Source organism: Taeniopygia guttata, chromosome 3 (assembly GCF_048771995.1).
Source record: "Taeniopygia guttata chromosome 3, bTaeGut7.mat, whole genome shotgun sequence".
Taxonomy (NCBI): Eukaryota; Metazoa; Chordata; class Aves; order Passeriformes; family Estrildidae; genus Taeniopygia; species Taeniopygia guttata.
In genome coordinates, this window is record NC_133027.1 from 92,698,564 (window position 1) to 92,717,743 (window position 19,180).

At 46.6% G+C, this 19,180-nt stretch overlaps 2 protein-coding genes across 2 annotated transcripts; both read left to right on the top strand.

Moving 5' to 3' along the window:
* Window positions 1-2,422: 2,422 nt before the first annotated feature.
* On the top strand, window positions 2,423-17,069 carry SEC23B (SEC23 homolog B, COPII coat complex component). Its single transcript, XM_002198869.7, has 20 exons — window positions 2,423-2,565; window positions 4,389-4,625; window positions 5,631-5,688; window positions 6,271-6,357; window positions 6,539-6,775; window positions 7,194-7,279; window positions 7,735-7,879; window positions 8,434-8,592; window positions 9,275-9,390; window positions 10,322-10,445; window positions 10,938-11,018; window positions 11,335-11,424; window positions 11,690-11,796; window positions 11,931-12,084; window positions 13,397-13,474; window positions 13,772-13,933; window positions 14,169-14,255; window positions 15,244-15,399; window positions 16,218-16,283; window positions 16,824-17,069. Exons 2-20 carry the CDS (start codon window positions 4,405-4,407, stop codon window positions 16,911-16,913), a joined length of 2,304 nt encoding a protein of 767 aa, XP_002198905.1. The 5' UTR covers window positions 2,423-2,565; window positions 4,389-4,404; the 3' UTR covers window positions 16,914-17,069.
* Window positions 17,070-17,307: 238 nt separating this feature from the next.
* SMIM26 (small integral membrane protein 26) lies at window positions 17,308-18,817 on the top strand. The gene is made up of 2 exons (XM_030268838.4): window positions 17,308-17,498; window positions 18,340-18,817. Exons 1-2 carry the CDS (start codon window positions 17,375-17,377, stop codon window positions 18,522-18,524), a joined length of 309 nt encoding a protein of 102 aa, XP_030124698.3. The 5' UTR covers window positions 17,308-17,374; the 3' UTR covers window positions 18,525-18,817.
* Window positions 18,818-19,180: the final 363 nt, after the last annotated feature.

The window sequence follows — 19,180 nt, forward strand, 5'->3', positions numbered from 1 at the left end:
GTGGTGTCCAAGTTCTTGCTGAAAATGTTCACTTCTGCCATGAGAAAGTCGGTCATTGCACTTTGCTCACTCTTCAGGAGATCTTCCAGGAATGGGGAGGACAGGAACCAGAGCTCAAAGTTCTCCTCTCTGTCAGCTGTTTAACACAAAATAAGTTGGGGCTTGTGCAGGCAGCCTGTGGTGTTTTCCTTTCTCTCACTTTTGAAGCAAGCTTGTGCTTCTTTTGGGAAAGCTTTTACTTGGGTTATTTGTTCCACAGACACAGGGCTTTAAGACTGTGCTCCTCTTCCAAACTGCTTTGGTTTAACCCAGCAGACAGTAAACACCACACATGTGTTCCCTTACTTCCTCCCCAGTGGGATAGGAGAGAGGCAATTGTAAAAAAAAGTAAAACTTGTAGATTCAGATGAGGACAGTTTAACAGGGCAGAAAAGGAAGGGAAAATAATGGTAAGAGCTTATATAAATTAAGTGATGAACAATAGAGTTGCTTCTTCTCTGCTAACCGTTGCCCAAAGAGTGCCAGAGCAGTGGACTGGAAACCAGCAGCCATCTGTCCCCAGTTTTATCATTCAGCACAACACCATATGATAAGGAACAAGGAATATCCCTTGAGCCACCCGGGATTACTTATCCTGCCTTTGTCCCCTTCCAAATTATGTGCACCCCCAGCTTTCCTGTCTGGCAGGAAGAACTTAAAAAGTCCTTGACTTAGCATAAGAATTGACTCAGCAAGAACTAAATTATCAGGGTGTATCAATATCTTCATAATCCTAAATCAAAAAATGCAGCACTAAACCAGCTCTGAGGGAGGAAAATTAACTCTGAAAGTTGAAAGCAGGACACAAACTCACAATCGTTGCTCAATATTTTAGTTAATCTAATGTTTGCAGAGGGGTGCACAATGGCCTTGAAGCCCTAGGTCCTGGTAAGGCTCTTTGCTGTTGAAATGTGACAGTGGGAGGAAGATGTAAACAAACAGGCAACTTCAGAAGAGCAGATTTGCTTTGCCTTCTACTTGGAGAGCCAGTCCTGGGTCTGAGAATGTTAGCAAAATTAGTAATTCGAATTTTACACACTTTAGCATATACTAATCAGTATATGCTTTTTTATTCCCTCTCTATTTGGGATGTCAGGAAGCTGGGAAGGCAAAAATTAATGTTCACCTCAGACAGCATTTCATTTTGCTTTGTTTTGGACGTGGAACTGTGCTCTGCATATTCTAAACATAGCTTTCTGTTGCATTTAAAAGAAATAAAACAGGAAAAAAACCCAAAAACAAACCCAGAGCTGGACATGGGTGAGTAGACTTGATCACAAGTCATAATTTCTTTTAAGCAACCCCCCCTTAAGTTAAGCAACTCCACAACACCGTGTGGAGTGGTACCCACACGAAAGCCTGGGAGATATTTGTAAGCTGACCACTGCATGAATGTAAAGCAAACACCGAAACTCTTAAAAGCAGATTGAGGTATTTCCCTGCAATACCTCTGCACCTCGAATATGCGTGGAAGTCTGCAGAATTCAGGAGTGGATTTGCATCTGTGCATTCAGATAGGACAAATACCACTTGCACAGCATCATGCAAAGCTGCAGGGGAGGATTCCTGTCTTGGGCTCACTAGGACAAGGTCTTGGCTTTGGAAGAGAGTCTGGGAAACAATACAAGATGGAAGCAATGAAAGAGGGACGCATATTTGCCTAATTTCAAGGCAGAGATGAATTCCTAGGGCAAGTCAGGTGTGCCAAACCTGACTTGATACGATACCTCATATCCACAGGCTCCCTGAAAATTGTGTCCATCCCTGGACCTCTCCTCTCGGAGGGTCTGGGCACTGTAGGGGTCTCCCTAGTAGGCTGAAGCACAGATGTCCTGGCAGGATGGTGAACCACTGTGGCCTCGAGCAGATGTGGGGGTAAAGCTCTGTCAGGGAACAGAACGGGAGGAAAATCCGATGGAGTGTCCCCGCCTTGCTGCTGGAATAGATGGCCTCATGCCTTTGCCCAGCGTGTGTCACTGACCCAGCGTGCCCGGGGACAGAACCCGCGGCTCGAGAGAGGAGCTGGGAACTGAGACCAAGGTGAGACTCTGTGGGGCTCGCAGTTTATTTCTTTAAAAAATGTCTTGGTGCTTTTAGTGGAGTGCTGCTCATAACCCTGGGAGTGCTCCCTGATGAACATTCCCAAGCGCGCTCCCAAGCAGCCGAGCCCCTTGAGGGCGGGGCTGCTTCCCTCACGCCGTGCCAGGGTAGGAACGCAGCACCGCATCCCACATTTAGCAGAGACACCCCGCCTGTCGCCATTCCAAGGCGGAACCTGCCACCCTCAGCCGAGCCGAGCTCCCTGCTGCCGCCGCCCGACCACGTTTGGAAGGGGCCCGCCTCTCCCCTCCTCCTGAAGGGCGGTGTAGAGTGCCCTTAGCCAAGATGGCGGCGGAGCCTCAGCGGGCGCGGGGCGGGCGTGCCGCCGCCGCCGCCATCTTGGCCGCTGGCATCGCGCACCGCTGAGCTGGCCTTGCCGGGCGCGCGGGGCGTGCCGGGAGGGAGCGGCGCCAGCGGCGCGGGCAGGTGGGAGCGGCGGGGCTCCGAGGGAAGGGAATGGGAATGGGAATAGGAATGGGGATGGGGGGGTCTGTGTCCTCTGAGGGGAGCGGTCGGTGACGGCCCCTGTGACTGGGAAGGGGGCGTCCCCTGCGGCAGGGTCTGGAGGGGGCGGTCAACGGTGTCCCTGAAGGGGAGTTGAGCATGGTCCGTGGTGTCCCCCGGCGCGGTGCTTTCATGGGGTCAGCAGTGTCCCACAGAGCAGCACGGTGCTCGCTTTGGCCGCCTGGGGATCGGCAGTGTCCCCCAGGGCCGGGCTGGGGATCGGCAGTGTCCCCCAGGGCCGGGCTGGGGTCGGGCGTGCCCCTGTGGAGGGTCAGCAGTGCTTTGCCCTATGGCCGTGCCGGGGATCGGTGCTCGGAGGGGCGGAGGTGGTACCTGCGGTGTCCCCTGTAGCCGTGCTGAGCGATTACACCTGTCCTCCCGCTGTCCTGACCCCAAAGTAGGGCCACAGCCCATGGCAGACCCAGCATGGCAATCGGGGCTCTGCCTGGGGCAGGGAAGTGATGCTGGGCTACAGCTGGGGAAACATGGAATAAATCTGCCCTGTGGCTATGCTGCGTACCTGAGATGTCAAATGTTTATATTGTTGTTCTGATGTGAGGGATCTTTTACAGGCAGACTCAGCTCTGATTTTCACCTTGACAGACCTATTTGTGGTGAGGATGTGTTGTGAACCCTTCTGTTTGTCCATCCAGTCTCGGGGGTGGAAACATGGGGCAATTCTTGATTTACATCCTTAATAGCAAGGAAGAGGAGAATGTCAGTGAGTTTGGAGTTCTATAGGAAAACGTTACACCAAAAACTTCCCCTCCTCTGAGGGGAGGTATTGCTTCTGATTTCTCATGTGAGTGGCCCTCCTGAATATCCCACCTGCAGTGAGGACCAGGAGTAAGGTAATCATGGAACATTTGCAGCTGTAGGTGAGCCTCTGAATTTCCTTGTCTGAAGCAGGTTGTGGAACTGCTGCTTTTAGCTCAGTGAGTTGCTGCTACTGCTGTGTGGTGTTTGTGGTCTGGATTTGACAAGTAAGTTTTTTTATAAGCTTGTCCTTGTCTTTCTCAGAGAAATCAAAAGCAGTGATGGCCTGTAAGCTCTTGTTTTGGTCTTATTTTGAAGAGTTTAATAAGACAACACAGAGAATGTGTTGGGAATATTCCTCCTTGGTTTTTTTTTTTTTTTCTGAAGCCTTCTGGACTCTCAGTTCTTTCCTTACTGGCAGTGGAACAATGATGCTAGGCAGCGTGGGTGTCCAAAAGACCTTTTTTGGTATTTTGTCATGTACTCCCTTCTCTTTGTAAGCAGGTCAGGCTGGCAGCTTGGTGACATTTGTGATTGTTTTGGTCTCAGACTTGGCCTCCTTTTCTCCCCGCAGTGTTTCAGCTGAAGGCTCCAGGATGTGTTGCAAATCTGGCCTATTTTCCTTTACTGAGCCAGTCAGGCAGGATTGCCTTGAGGCCAGCATGAGACTGATTGGATTTTGACGTGTTAAATGTGTATCATAAGAAAAAAAACAACCTCTTAGACTTTGAGTGTCAGCTTTCCTTGTTTCTTTGTTGGACTTGGTGGTGTCTTAATTGGCTGTAATGTTGATGAGAGCACTGGACAGAAGAGATTAATGGAGTCACGTGGTTTACTTGATAATGGGATTAATTCATTGTACTGTGCTGGCTTTGTCCTGCAGTGTCTTGTGCCCCCACCTGTAGTTGATCTACTGAGCTCCTTTGCAGGCCTGTTGTCCACACAAGTGTCTGCTGCCCCAACCTTCTGTGCCTTCTTCTGTCCTTCAGGAGCTTCTGCGGGGCCATGGCGACGTACCTGGAGTTCATCCAGCAGAACGAGGAGCGTGATGGTGTGCGCTTCAGCTGGAACGTGTGGCCCTCCAGCAGGCTGGAGGCCACAAGGATGGTTGTGCCCCTGGCCTGTCTCCTGACCCCGCTGAAGGAGCGTCTGGACCTGCCCCCTGTGCAGTATGAACCTGTGCTTTGCAGCAGGCCGACCTGCAAAGCTGTGCTCAACCCACTCTGGTAGGAATTGCTTAGCCCGGGATGTTGGAAGGGGCTGGACATTACCTAATTTTCATCTGAACTTCACTACTTCCTTGTTCCCCTTTTTCTCTGCCCAATGCCTGGCAGCCTCTTTCATTTAGATGCAGTGAGCTTTTTAAAATCCATACATCAACATGCCTGTTACTAGAGCTGGCAAGAGCAGAGGACATAGGAGGATCTTTGGAGAGGCTGTTAAGGCAGAGGGTCCTCTCAGCATCCCAGAGAATTTTCCTCATAGTAGACAAAGAGGAAACTCATAGTAGACAAAGATGCCCATTATACTGATATTGTGCTCTGGACTCTGATGCTTACTTGTTTTCCTGCTTCCTACACACCCCGCTGCTTGTAGGTCAGTTGCCAGTATGAGCATAATGAAATAATTTTAGAGGAATATCTCAGTCCCAAAATCATGTGATGATCATGCATACTGGGAGCACGGTGTTGGGCTGAGAAAAATCAGGCAATGACAGTAAGAGGAACTGAAATGAGATGAAAGCCATGGAATGAGAACGTGGCGAGGCATCCTGCACTAGCAGGATGTTGTACTGGGCTGAGGAGAGTAAACTCTGTGGGACAGGGAACAGCCTGTTTGTTCTGTGTTTGCACAAGATCTGGGTGGATGGCTCCTGCTGCTCTGAGACTGGAGCACTTGTGTGCTACAGCTGCACAAACAATAAGACAATGAGATTAGCCTAAGTGTAGTGAAATAATTACTAGACCCAAGTCTGTGTCTGCCAAGGGCTGAACTTCAGAGAGCTCAGTGGTCCCTCATGCTGACAAGCCTGGAAACGGCAGGGCTGGATTAGCTAATGAACTTCCTGGTAATAGAACCAGAGTCTGAGTGCCTAAAACACTTGCGGTTCAAGCTGGAGTGTCTGTTTCTTGCTCAGTGCTGTGAACCAGCATGGATTAATGAATTAATTGTGAAGCTTTCCTGTAAAATTGTTCCTGAAGTCACACCAATGCCTCATCTTTCCCTTGCAGCCAAGTTGACTATCGGGCCAAGCTTTGGGCTTGTAACTTCTGTTTTCAGAGAAATCAGGTAAGTTGGAAAAAGCACTTTGACCTTTTCAGTGAACACTTTATTGATGGTCTTCCCGGGACATTAAATATAAATTCTGCTTCTCTAGATCCTTTCTCTTTGGCCTTCTTCTCTTACTGAACCCAGGCCAGAGTACAGTCTGGTTTATCTGACATCCTGTCAGTGATTTTGCTGGCATGCAGAGCATAGAAAGGAGATAAAAATGCTATTTTGTTCTATGTGTCCCAGTGTGTTTTTTGCATCTGATATTTACTATTCCTGCAGAATATGGAATTCATTAGGTTTGAGTAGACTTTTGCTATGAGAAACTATGGCTAAAAGAATTTCAACTACTACATTGTTGCTGCTGTAGCCTTGCCTTTTATTTACAGTGGATTGAGCAGCTGTCCATCCTGGCCACTTGTCTGTGCTTAGGAAAAGCACTGTGGGTTTCTTGTAATGAATTAATCAGGTTGGTGCAGTGTCAGTAAATGAAAAGTTGAATAACCACATCATCAGCAGGGCAGGCTCTGTGCTGCATTAGAGAGCCCTACATTTTTGTCCTGCAACTTCCTTGTTCTAATTTTTTGTTCTCTTTTTCAGTTTCCCCCAGCGTATGCTGGCATTTCTGAAGTCAATCAGCCAGCAGAGCTAATGCCTCAGTTTTCAACAATTGAATACATAGTGCAGGTAAATGAACCACAGATGAATTTGAAGCTCCCAGAATTGTCTAATTTGTGGCAAATGATATATGTGTAAAATTTTCTTAGGATAACGCAAATAAAATACCATTTCTGCAAGTTGTTTAAGAAGGGGCTAATTTTATTCCTTGGCTGGAGGCTTTATAAAATGTAATTTCTTCCCACATCAGCGAGGTCCGCAGACGCCGTTGATCTTCCTGTATGTTGTGGACACATGCTTGGAGGAGGAGGATTTGCAGGCCCTGAAGGAGTCCCTGCAGATGTCCCTGAGCCTGCTGCCTCCTGATGCCCTGGTGGGGCTCATCACTTTTGGCCGGATGGTCCAGGTTCATGAGCTGAGCTGTGAAGGGATTTCCAAGAGCTACGTGTTCCGGGGCACCAAGGATCTGACAGCCAAGCAGATACAGGTGTGCTCTGCCATCCCTGGCTGCTCTGCCATCCCTTAGGCCAGGGGCTTGTACCTCACAGCTCTATTGGGCTCTCAAGCTCAGGGCCCTCTGGGAGAAAGAAGGGCTTAGTGCCCTCAGCTGTGAGCCTTTTGCCCTCCCACTATCTGTCCTGTCTTTTTGCTTTTGTATAAGTACAACTCTAGCCATTTACTTTAAGTTGTACATGTCTTGGAAGCTTGTTCAGGATTGAGTTTTTGTATCTCACATAATGGACCCATGATCCATTCCTAATGGCAGTGCAAAGATGAATAATTTTACAGATTTAAGTATATTTAATGCTGTAGTATTGCACGATTTAGGGTATATGAAATAATAATGTAAGTAATGTGTTTAGAGTTTGAATAGTATATCTCTGCCTCCTCTTTACTGTTTTTAGGATATGCTTGGTCTTTCGAGGCCAGCTGTCCCCATGCAACAGGGAAGACCTCTTCAAACTCCACAGCAGCCTGTTATTTCCAGCAGGTAAGCTTTACCAGCACGGGACACAGCAGGGCACATGTTTTATGCCCCTTTATATCTGTAGGTTATGCTTCTAACCCTGGGTTTCCTGGGAGGGGAAAGAAGATTTAAATGGCATTGTCTTGTCACAATTGCTTACCTCAACTGAAAACAGTTTTCTCTTTCTCAGCTTCTCTTTTTCAGTGGTAGCTCTCATGCCTTTCAGCAAACTTACCTTTGAACTTCTTTCTTTTTCTTTATGTGACTTTGCCTTCTTGTCAGTTCCTGATGTCTTGCTGTGATTAAATTTTTTATTTTGCACAGGCTTGGAAAATTTGCATGTAAGAAGACAACCTGCTGCATGTCTCTTTTCTTCTGATGTTTGTCTCAGTGCAATTTATGTGTGGCAGGAACAAGAGGCAGTTTTTTTTCTTCTCCAAACTTAGAAGCAGGAAAACACTGCATTTGAATTTTTGCAGGTTCCTACAGCCCGTGCATAAGATTGACATGAACTTAACAGATCTGCTTGGAGAGCTGCAGAGGGACCCATGGCCAGTGACCCAGGGGAAGAGACCCTTGCGTTCTACTGGAGTGGCTCTTTCAATTGCAGTTGGCTTATTGGAGGTACTTCTAATGCTGTTGTTTGAGATGAGCAGGCCAAAGTAAGCACATAGTTATGCTCCTTGAGATAGGTGCAGGTGTCAGTGCAGCTGGGTTGCAGTGGGGTGCAGAGGTGCCATTTGTCTGTACTGACATTTGAGCTGTGCTAGCACCAGCTGATGTAGAGTGGGCTGGAAGGTTCCATCTAAATGGCAAAATTTGCAGATATGTAAAAGTCTCTGATTCTTGTGTATGTTGCTATGCAAGAGGTGATATTATGCACTGGATTTATCGAAGTATCATCTAAGGTATAAGTAAAGGGAACAGAAACTGCCTGCTTCCTGTTTTGAAGACATGAAGCTTGACATGGTTTGAGTTTAATCTTTATCTGAGTGCTGTGACTGTCAGGAAATGCATTGCTGTTTATCGGGGTGGCCTCTAGCAGGGACAGGTCTGCACTGACATTGCAGAAGCATGTGCAGACCCTTCTCTAAAGAAAGCATTGTTGCTACTTAATGAATTTCCCTTTTTATTCCCCTCCTCCCTCTCTCTGATATACGTCTTTGTTTTTATTTTAGGGTACATTTCCAAACACAGGGGCCAGAATAATGCTGTTCACAGGTGGGCCACCAACACAAGGGCCAGGCATGGTGGTAGGAGATGAACTGAAAACACCCATCCGTTCCTGGCATGACATAGAGAAGGACAATGCAAGGTTCATGAAGAAGGCCACCAAAGTAGGTACTAGGCCTTGATGGGTGTGTTTAAAAGCTGAAACTGAATGTTGTGTTAGAACACTACACGGGTTCCATGGTTGTCCTTGAAATAATCTGTGTCTTTTTGTACACTAAATTATGAGGATGGTTAAGGGAAGGGTAGAAAAGCTTCCTCCTAGTTACTTCTCCATCATAGTCTTGTGCCTTCTCAGAGAAGAAAGTATTTCAGTGTTGTTTCTTAGCTGATGGTGGGTGGAGAGTTTGTTCATCCACATCATTGTATCTCCTTCTGGAGAGGAAGAATTCTCCTAAGAACTGGTTATTTCCAGAAAGCCTCCTTTATCTTCTTGACATACAAAACAACCATTAAAAGAGTAAAAATGTCAGATATGAAAGGTGTCTGTCAGCTTAGAGAAAGCAGGATGACACCTGCTCTTTTAACTATCACCTGGATATCTTTGCGTTCCCACCAAGTCATCACAGACTAGATGATGCCTTGTCATTTATGCACTGTTTGTATTTGAGACAATAACCTCGGGATCATCTGAATGCACCCCTCATCCTAGAAGGGAGCAGTGTGCTGCAGCCAACATCTCTTCAGTTACCAGAGCACTGGTGGTTGCCCCATCTGTACCTCGTGTTGAGGTGGGGAGCAGCAGAAATTGCACACTGCAGCCTCCTAACCCCCGATGTGTGTTCCCAGCACTACGAGACTCTGGCCAACCGCTCTGCGGCCAACGGGCACTGCATCGACATCTACGCCTGTGCCCTGGACCAGACAGGGCTGCTGGAGATGAAGTGCTGTGCAAACCTCACTGGGTATGTTCACAACAGGGCAGCACACAGCTGGCACCTGCTTTTTGGGGTTTTTTTGGAGCGGGAGAATAGTTTCAGGGAGCAATTAGATGTGCTGTCAGGGCAGAAGGGTTTTTATTATTCTGTTCTAAACTGTGGTTTGAATTTGCCAGGAATTTTATATGGCAAGCCTCACCCGATGCCAGTCCACATTTCTGGAGTCTCAAAACAGCATGTGAATTAGCACTGCTGTTAGAAAACTCAATGGTGGGTAGAAGCTTTCCTTGTGTGGGCCAGGTAGTCTCTGCTTCACTGCTCGCTTATGCTTTCTCCAGGGATTCTTGACTTCCCTGGGCCTAGTTTTAAGTGACGTGTCTTAAGGGATAAATGTCTGTGTTCCATACTGCTGGAAATGGTCTCTGTGAGGGAGGCTGTGTGCTAACCCAGCCTTTTGGGGACTTGGCATGTCTTACTGCAAGTGCAAGGTGTTTGAAAATAACCCCTTAGTGCTCAGCAGGGAGAAGAGAGAGTGTTTGACCCTGTGGATATGTTACTGAGCTGCATCTGGTCAGGCCTGGGTTTGCCAGGGCACTTAGAGGAGGCCCAGCACCTTCTCTGTGCTGCCGTGGTGCAGCCACCCCTGGTTCCAGCCTTGCTCAGGGAAACCAGGCTGAGCAGAGCTTTCCAGGGTTGAAACACAAACATTTTGAAGGCAGCTGAAGCAATGGCAAGAAGCAGAGTTGAGAAAGGAAACTGACAAAGGTGGAGCACTAACCCGTGTGGCTTTGTAGGAGGCACCCATGAATCTGCGCTCCCTGGTGTGAATCCTGCCTATGCAAAGGCATGCTCTGAAGCAGTAACTGCATGTGTTTGCATGTGTCAGAGGTTCAGGGGTGTATCCTTTGTACTTCTAGTTCCCAAGTGCTTCAGTTCCCTTGTTTTTTTTCTTTCACAGAGGACACATGGTGATGGGAGACTCCTTCAACACTTCTCTCTTCAAGCAGACTTTCCAGAGGGTGTTTAGCAGAGGCTACAATGGGGAATTTCGGATGGCTTTTGGTGCAAATCTGGATGTGAAGGTGAGAGATGAATTTTATTGCAGTGATGGGGAAATACAAGTACTGTTGATTAAAAAGTCAGTTTAAGTCTCTGGGATGTTTGGGGTGTAGAAATGTCTACATGTTTGAGGCCAGCGGTAGTGCGTCTTTGGGAGAAGCTGAGCTGAACTCCACTAAACTGGAGGGGGTTTTATTTGGAACCTTAGTAATTTTGTTGTTGTTGTTTGGGTTTTTTGTTTTGTTTGGTTAGTTTGTTTTTGTTTTATTTTAAAGCAATCTTTCCTCACTCAACAAGGAACATTTCTTAGTGTTTCATCCCTATAAACATGTCTTCATTGTTTAATTGTAGCTCTGTAGATTCTCTTACTTTCACTAATTCTCTTACCTTCACTTGTTGCAGTGCATGGTCTGGGAAAGTACCATCTCATTAAAGCTGAGCTACTAATTTAGACTATGTGTATTCTATTTGACTGACTTCATAAAAAAACAAACTTTTTTTTTGCCTTGTTCAAGACTTCTAGGGAGCTGAAAATTGCAGGAGCCATTGGACCATGCATATCCCTGAATGCTAAAGGGCCATGTGTATCTGAAAATGTAAGTTTCTGACGTGGAAAAATCTTTAATAAAGAAGTAAATATACAATGCAGAGTTTCTGTCTAGACCTACAGTTGAACCAAAATGTCAGAGTTTTCCAGGAAACATCCTTAGGAAATTACAGCCTTTCCTAGACTAAATTCTTGCTTCCTAAGGCTTTCTTTTAACTGTATGGCCTTCAGTAACTTCATTCACACCCAAAAGATAAGGTGTCTAGAAGGCCTGCCATTACTTGTACCTCTGATCAGAATTTAACATAAGCTTGCCTTTCCTGATGCTAGAGGAAAATTGCTGCTTTTTTTTTGATTCTGTGCAGGAACTTGGAATTGGAGGGACATCTCAATGGAAAATCTGTAGTCTGGATCACAATACAACTCTGGCCATTTACTTTGAAGTGGTAAATCAGGTCAGTCCTGACTTCCCCTTTTTTTTTTTTTTAATCATCTTTTTTACTCATCAAACTACTTGTTACAGGTCTAGAAAATGCCATGGCACCCCCTGTGTTGCAGGTGGATGCTTACAAAGCAGCCAAGTGTTCTGTGATGAGGAAATAATTTAATAAATTTTTTGCATGTGTCTCTTTCTTTTATGTGCTGTGGGGGCTTGTTACAGCCGGGAAGAGTTAAGGTAAAGGCACCATGTTTTGAAGGCTGACCTTGTTTCATTTGCAGCACAATGCACCCATCCCTCAGGGAGGCAGAGGAGCAGTGCAGTTTGTCACCCAGTATCAACACTCCAGCACCCAGAAGCGCATTCGTGTCACCACCATTGCCAGAAAGTGAGTACCCCGTGCCAGTGCTCTGGCAGAGCGGCAGCAGCTTCAGCTCCAGCCTGTGCTGGGATTCCTGGCTTTTTGCTGCATGCATTGGCACACGTGGATGCAGTGGCACTAACCCTGTGCTCACCCTGCAGCTGGGCAGATGCACAGACTCAGCTCCAGCACATTGAGGCTGCATTTGACCAGGAGGCAGCTGCCGTGCTGATGGCGCGGCTGGGAGTGTACCGGGCTGAGTCTGAGGAGGGACCTGATGTTCTGCGCTGGCTGGACAGGCAGCTCATCAGGCTGGTAAGACCAACACGCTGAGCCTGGGGTCATTTTTGATTTCAGTGAAAATGGAAGAGACAACAGCAGTCTTTTTCAGATTGCCTTGCTTTGTTTGTGCTCGGGTCATGGTTACATAGCTGTAGCGTGGAATAACTTGGAACCCAGTGTGAGCAGCAAATTTAGGATGGGATAGGTGAACATCCTATCGTGCTGAAAGGGATTGAATAAGGGACAGTGAGACACAAAATAATGCAGGTGGGATGGTCACTGATTCAACCCTTCTGCTTAAAGTAGGACCAACTCTGAAGTTAGAGCAGCTTTCTCCAAGTTTTGTTCAGTTGTGTTTTGAAGCTCTCCAAAGGTGAGATTTCTTACGCTTCTCTTGACAGCCTGTTCCAATGTCTGGTCACAGATACTGTTGTTTTTGTTCTTTTTTTTTTCCCTCTTCCTTGCCTCTATGTCTCAGTCAGAATTTCCATTTCCCCAGTTACCAGTCAGGTAGACAGCAAGTTGACTCCCTGATCTCACTCTTTACCAGGATGAACAAACCCAGCTTCTAGCTTCTTCAGCTTCATTTTCTTCATAAGATGCTCCAACCCCTAACTCAGTGGCCTCTGCTAGACCAGTATATTCATGTTTGTCTTGCACTGGAGAGCCCAAAGCTGGACACAGCATTCAGGATTGTCATCTGAATTAATTCTGCAACCTCCCACTGTCTCTTGCTTTAAATTTCACAAGCCCAAATTGTCTAAATCAGTGCTGGTCTTGTCCAAACACATGTGGGGTTGGTACTAACACATTATGGCACATCAGACCCTAAAAAAACAGGGCCAGTCAAATAGAGATTGGAGCACAAGCACAAATAGAGGCAAACTGGTTTGACTGTGGGATCATTTAGAGTTTAATTTCTAAAACCAGTGATACTTATTTTCAGTGAAATGGTGAAATACTGATCTGCTGTTCTGCAAGAAGTGTTCTGTAGTGTACAGAACAGTTTAGGTGTAATAGCCCTGAATTAATGGCAAAACAGCGGGTAGTGCTGTAGAGGCACCATTTCTTTCATTCTTGGATAATTTCAAATCTAGACTTTATGAATATATATATCAAAATAGATTAAATCTCCATTCTCATTGCAGTAAGAGAGAAACCACTGACTTAAAGAAAAATAGCCTGTAAATCCTGTATTACTTGATCTTGTCAGGTTCATGCCTTGATTGTTTAAAAATTAGCAGAACGCCCTGTAGAAAAAGAGTTGTAAATTCTATTAAAAAAAAAAAAAGGAAAAAAATAGAAAAAAGAGAGATAACCAAAGTACCCATTTTGCTTCCAACAGTGTCAGAAATTTGGACAATACAACAAAGATGATCCCAACTCTTTTAGGCTGTCAGAATCATTTTCTTTATATCCTCAGGTAAGAACGTCACTTCCCATAGCCATGGGAAAAGTGTGCAGGGGGGAGTGGGAATGATGATAAAACATCTTGCATTATTTATCAGATTCAGGAGGGCAGGAACAGGTGCTTTTTTAATTTAATGGACTGGTCCTGTAGTTCAGCACTGCAAGAGACCAATAAGGGAAGAAGTCTGAGGAGTTATTAAGGGGCAGACTTCTTCCCAAAGAATTTGCTGTTCAGAAATACTGGAATTGGGTCCAGATGTTTTGGCAACTTTAGCTAACATTTCTTGTCTCACTCCTCTTTCTGGTGCAGTTCATCTTCCACCTGCGGCGCTCCCCATTCCTGCAGGTGTTCAATAACAGTCCAGATGAATCTTCCTATTACCGGCACCACTTTGCCAGGCAGGATCTGACCCAGTCCCTCATTATGATCCAGCCCATCCTTTATGCTTATTCTTTCCATGGGCCTCCTGAGGTGAGTCTGTGTTTTCCAGGAAGAGGTCAATCGACCCAAAATAATGAGTATTCAGTTGAAGTAACAATATTTCAGCCAAAAGGCCCCTGTAGATTTAAAAAAAAATAATAAAGGACAAGATACTTCTATTCAAGATCATATCAAATTACACTTGGATGGACATAGAAATTGCTCTGTGTTATCCTGAGTTCTGAGGGCTTTAGGGGTGCCTAACTTTGTTCTTTATTTTCCCCAGCCAGTGCTTTTGGACAGCAGCAGTATTCTTCCTGACAGAATCCTACTGATGGATACTTTCTTCCAGATAGTCATCTACCTTGGTGAGGTACGGTGAAACACCTTCTCTTTCTGTTTGTACTCCTTCCCTCCTGCCACGCATGCAGACAGCTTTGCTGCTGCTATGAAATGTTAACAAACTAATTTCTTGCAAAACCCACACAGCATAATGACCATGTCATATACATGCTGCCTGTTGGAATACAATTCCCACCACTGTCAGAGTAAAACTAATACTGGAATCACTAAGGATATGTTCTGCAGCGAGTAGCAGCTGTCGTGTTAACTTGGCCATGAAGGTGGTCCCTTACTATGCCCAGAAAAGGCCAGAGAGACTGGAAGTGAAGCAGGGCAGAATTGCAAGATGATACATATTTTAATAAGAGTTGCAAGTATTTTCAGAGAAGTGATAGACTTTTGGTTGCAGGGTTTTCATACTTAAATACTGAGTCTCTTCAAGAAATCAGGTAGTTTTCCAGTTTTTGGTTTTAAATACTTGATGGTTTTGGAAGCAGCACTGTATTCTTTCCATTGTGACTGAGGGAAGTGCTTAGATACTGGCCCTTTCTAAAAATCCTCTGGAGTTACCTTAAGGAGTTTCTATCTTCTTCTGTTGCAGAGCAAGACACTCCACAACTGGGTAAAATTCAGACGAGGGAAGAGCTGAGTGTCTGACCTGTGTATAGAGGAATTGTAGACATATGGTACATGCAATGGATGCCTTGAAAATACTGTAGGCCAAGTCAGATTCACAAAGTCAGTGATTTATAAATGTTTCATTTCTGTGTTGACACAGGCTGAAGCATGTTGAAGATTTTCAACAAATTGGTCTGGCACTGCACAAATTGCTGCCAGCTTTTGTGTTGGATGCTTGTGCTTAAATTCAGGGACAGAAAGGAATGTTGTAGCCAGAGTAGTGAAGGTGTGTGTTTGCCCCCCAAGAAGAAGCACATGTAGCATTCTGCTGTGCAGGGTAAAAAGGGGAGGCTTGTAGCCATTGCTGCTCCATTTTCATTTCCTCCCTGTCCCATCAATAGACTATTGCACAGTGGCAGAAAGCTGGGTACCAAGACATGCCAGAATATGAAAACTTTAAGCACCTCCTGCAAGCCCCACTGGATGATGCCCAGGAAATCTTGCAGACCAGATTCCCAATGCCACGTTACATCCACACTGAGCACGGGGGCAGTCAGGTAAGGAAGTTTCTGGAGGAGCTCTTTCTGTTGTTGCCTAGAGCAGATGGCTCATTCTGCTTTTCTGAAAGGATGGTTCTGGTAGTCAAACACGGTTTAACTCTTCAAAGTACAGAGCTTGCATATTTTCATAGCGGCTTTTACTACAACTCTGTCTTTTAATAAGCTGATCACTTGCTGGATATGCTTATGAAATGTGAGGGTGGGAAAAAAATGGAAAAGCCAACTTAAATATGTTTTTATTCCCAGCAAAAAGGTGGGAAATCAATGATTTGGCTATGTGTCTATAGTTAGCTTGCTAGGACAGTCATGCTGAATGATTGATGGTCTGTATCTTCATTCTCAAACACTGAATGAGGATGTAAAATTGTTCTTACTTTCGCTCTTCCTGGAATTGCAATGTGCTGTACTTGTTTGTAGAAGTGAAGAAGCAGGAAGTGATGCTCCAAACCAAAGATTTGGTGTTGATTTTTGATGTGACTCTGTTACACTAGTCTTGTACTGAGCCCTTTTTGGAAGAGCAGGTGTGGCATGGGTAGAAGAACAGTGCTGGTGTTTCCTGTGCCATGGATTCCTGTCCCATGGAATCAGAGCTGCCCTGCCAGGCAAGCACAGCCTGCTGCAGCAGAGCACTCAGTGCCTCTGGGAGACAAGCTGTCTGTGGAGCAGGGATTTCTGGACTTGAAACCTGCTTAAGTTAAATTAGTACCTTGCAAAAGCAGAGAAACATTGCTAGTCATGCATCCAAGATGAGATGAAGCCTGATGGAGCAGACAGGTCTCTCATTTTACCAAACTCCTCCTCTTTTGTCTTTACAGGCCCGGTTCCTCCTGTCTAAAGTGAATCCTTCTCAGACCCACAATAACCTCTATGCCTGGGGCCAGGTAAGCAATGGAAGAGCTGCTCATGTTTGGGAATGCTGTAAAATACACATAGACATGTTTGTGTGTGCAGTGGCCATCCTGTCTCACCGAGTGGCCACAAACAGCATTACATTTGTCTTTGGTTCCTTATTGTTGATAAGATGGGCAGCACTGGATGATCAGAATGGAGTTTTCAAGCCTGGTTGTCATGCATTTTCAGTATTCTGGAAAAAGCAACTAGCATGTGGATACAAAGAGATCTAATTTAGCTGAGAATGCTAGCCTTCTATATCCTCTTTGCTTGCCTTGCTTGTGTAGAGCTTTGGATACTTTGAGCAGCAAAATTCCTCGTGCTTTAGGAAGAAACTTCCCTGCAGCAGTTCAGACTGTAGGAGGATAATGTCAGTGCCGTTGCCAAAGAATAGCATCTGTCTTTTGCAGGAGAAAAATCAAAATTTTAGCAGGCATTTAGTTCAGAGTGCTGGCATTTGATTTGCTTTCAGTTCATCCCCTGTGTTAGAGGCAGTATTTTAGGCTCTTTATTTCTTTGTTTGTCTGCAGGAATCAGGAGCTCCAATCCTGACAGACGATGTGAGTCTTCAGGTATTCATGGACCACCTTAAAAAGCTGGCAGTTTCAAGTGCATCGTGACTGAACAGCAGGAGCAGACGATTTACATGGATTGTGTTGATGACAGAAGTGGACCAATTGATTTACATTTCCTTTTCTCTCTTTTGAACTAGGGATTTTAACTGTTACATGAAATAAACATTCAGGGAGAGTTTTTTACTTCTCCCTTCTAATTTATTTGTATTGCTGTTTGTCTATACTCTGTTCACTCTGCGTTTTCCACACCTCGTAATTAGAGTTGAAAGGCGTTTTAGCCAACAGAGCTTTTCACAGCCTTTAGCTTAACTTTTAATGCTCTGAAGAGGTGTCCCGGCAAGCAGGGGTTTGTATTAACGAAAAACGAAACCGGGTCGGAGCGCTGCTCCCGCCGTTGGTGCCGCGGGCAGCTCGTGCCGCCTTCTGCCCCGCCCCCGCGCGTGCACCGCCCCCCGCGCGTGCCCGGTGGGGGGCGGGGCGTCCCTCCGTCCGCGCGGCGGGTGGCGATGAAGCCGGGGCGCGCCGCCGTGTGGAACGCCAGGGCCGCGCTGGTCTACTCGCTGGGCGCCTGGACCACGCTGGGCGCCCTCATCTACTACAGCCGCCTGGAGAAAGGCAGCACCGCCACCGGTACCGGCAGCGGGGCCTGCGGTCACCTCCGGGGCTGGGGAGGTTTCGCTGAGGGAGAGCCCGGCCGGCGCGCGCCGCGTCCGGGGCGGGGCTCGCTCGGGGGCGGGGCTGCGTGAGGGGAGCTGGGCCGCGGGCGCTCCTGCGCTCCGCCCGGTACCGCTTCCACCGCTTCCCGGCCGGGGCAGGTAGCGCTGGTATTGCCGCCCTCCCCGCTTCCCGGCCGGGGCAGGTAACGCTGGGGTTGCCCGCCCCCCCAGGCACTTGGGGCTGTGCGGTTGCCGGAGCGCAGGCTCCACTCGGGCCGGCTGAGTGACCTGGCTGTCCGCCCGGCCCGTCCCCGGCACTCCCTCCTGAAGGAGATAAGTCCCGTATTGATGGGACTTTGTCTCAAATCATAGTAAAGGGCACTAGGCTCTTCCCAACCTGTTGCTTTTATTTGCGCTGTGGGAATGGTTCAAAGCTGTGCTGCGGGAGTGTTAGGCTGGACATTAGGAAGCATTTCTTTACTGAGAGGGTGGTCAGACTGTGGAATTAATACGTGTTTTCACTGGGCTGCTTGGGCTAGCTTTAACGCAGATACCTGTTGTTGGGAAACCTCTTGTTACTGCTACTGTAGTACTGATAATTGCCCAGTACCAGTGCAGGTATCTGATCTACCCTAGTAAATCACTTTTTCTGTCTGCAGTTAACAGATCTTTGCTATCTGATCCTCAGAATGGAAAGAACAGCAAAAAGAATACTGAATGCCCATGTGGCTGCCATGATAAAGGGGTGAAACATTTTTATTGCTGTGTTCTTTTTTGTCTTCCCCCTCTGCCTTACCATCCTTTCTATTCCTTAGAGAATGAAAATGATCCTGAGGCAAAGCAAGGGCCCCGGAAAGAAGTATACACTAAGGAATATCCTTTTGGATTGACGGTGACAACAGAAATAACATACAAAGAGGTTCAGCCTCCTCTTACTCGGCTGCTCAGGCGTGTAGTATCATTCTTTGTTCCTAATGACGACCCTCCGTCTGAAAAGTGAGCTGTTCAGAAGCTCAGAATGTTGTGCTGGACCTCTGAGAACATCATCCCAGTGCCTGGCACCAGACCACTTCTGGAAAACTGTCCCCTGCATTGCTGAAACAGCAGCTCTGCCCCGCTGGTGTGAAGTTGCTTTCCCAGCTGGTGTGCAGGATGTACCCAGGATGGCTCCTCAGCTGGGCAGCTCTGAAATGGATACTTTGGGAAGAATGAATAAATGGGAAGGAATGTGGTTTAATGTTTTAGTTACCGAAATTTTTAATGGTCCTTCAAATAAAAGCTCATGAGAGATGAGTTACAACTGTGGAAATGTTTCTGTAAGCTACATGCTGAATGTTCTGCTACAGGGTGTTGTTTCTTTAGGGATTTTCCTGATCCTAGCACGTGCTATGTCCCCCGTGTAGGGTATTGTCCCTCAGCTCTGGGACCAGAACTAATGTTCATTCTGTAGGGTTTTTCCTAGTCCTTATGGACGTCACCTTCCTGTTTCTCTTGGGGCTTTCCCTACAGTCCTTTTAGGACACGTCTTGCCCTGCCCCACACAGGTCTCTAAGTTTTCCCATCTTGCTGTATGGAAAGCTGTCTCCGTCTCCTCTGCCCACACACCTCAGCTTCCAGATCCTTCCAATTTCTGAAGGGGGCCCTGCAGGGAGAGGG

Excerpts from the sequence above, each read along its gene's own strand:
- SEC23B (XM_002198869.7), top strand. The coding sequence starts at position 4,405 with ATGGCGACGTACCTGGAGTTCATCCAGCAGAACGAGGAGCGTGATGGT. Across the intron at positions 8,593-9,274 it reads TCATGAAGAAGGCCACCAAA|CACTACGAGACTCTGGCCAA; the intron begins GTAGGTACTAGG and ends GTGTGTTCCCAG. Across the intron at positions 15,400-16,217 it reads CTGAGCACGGGGGCAGTCAG|GCCCGGTTCCTCCTGTCTAA; the intron begins GTAAGGAAGTTT and ends TTGTCTTTACAG.
- SMIM26 (XM_030268838.4), top strand. The coding sequence starts at position 17,375 with ATGAAGCCGGGGCGCGCCGCCGTGTGGAACGCCAGGGCCGCGCTGGTC. Across the intron at positions 17,499-18,339 it reads GAAAGGCAGCACCGCCACCG|AGAATGAAAATGATCCTGAG; the intron begins GTACCGGCAGCG and ends TCTATTCCTTAG.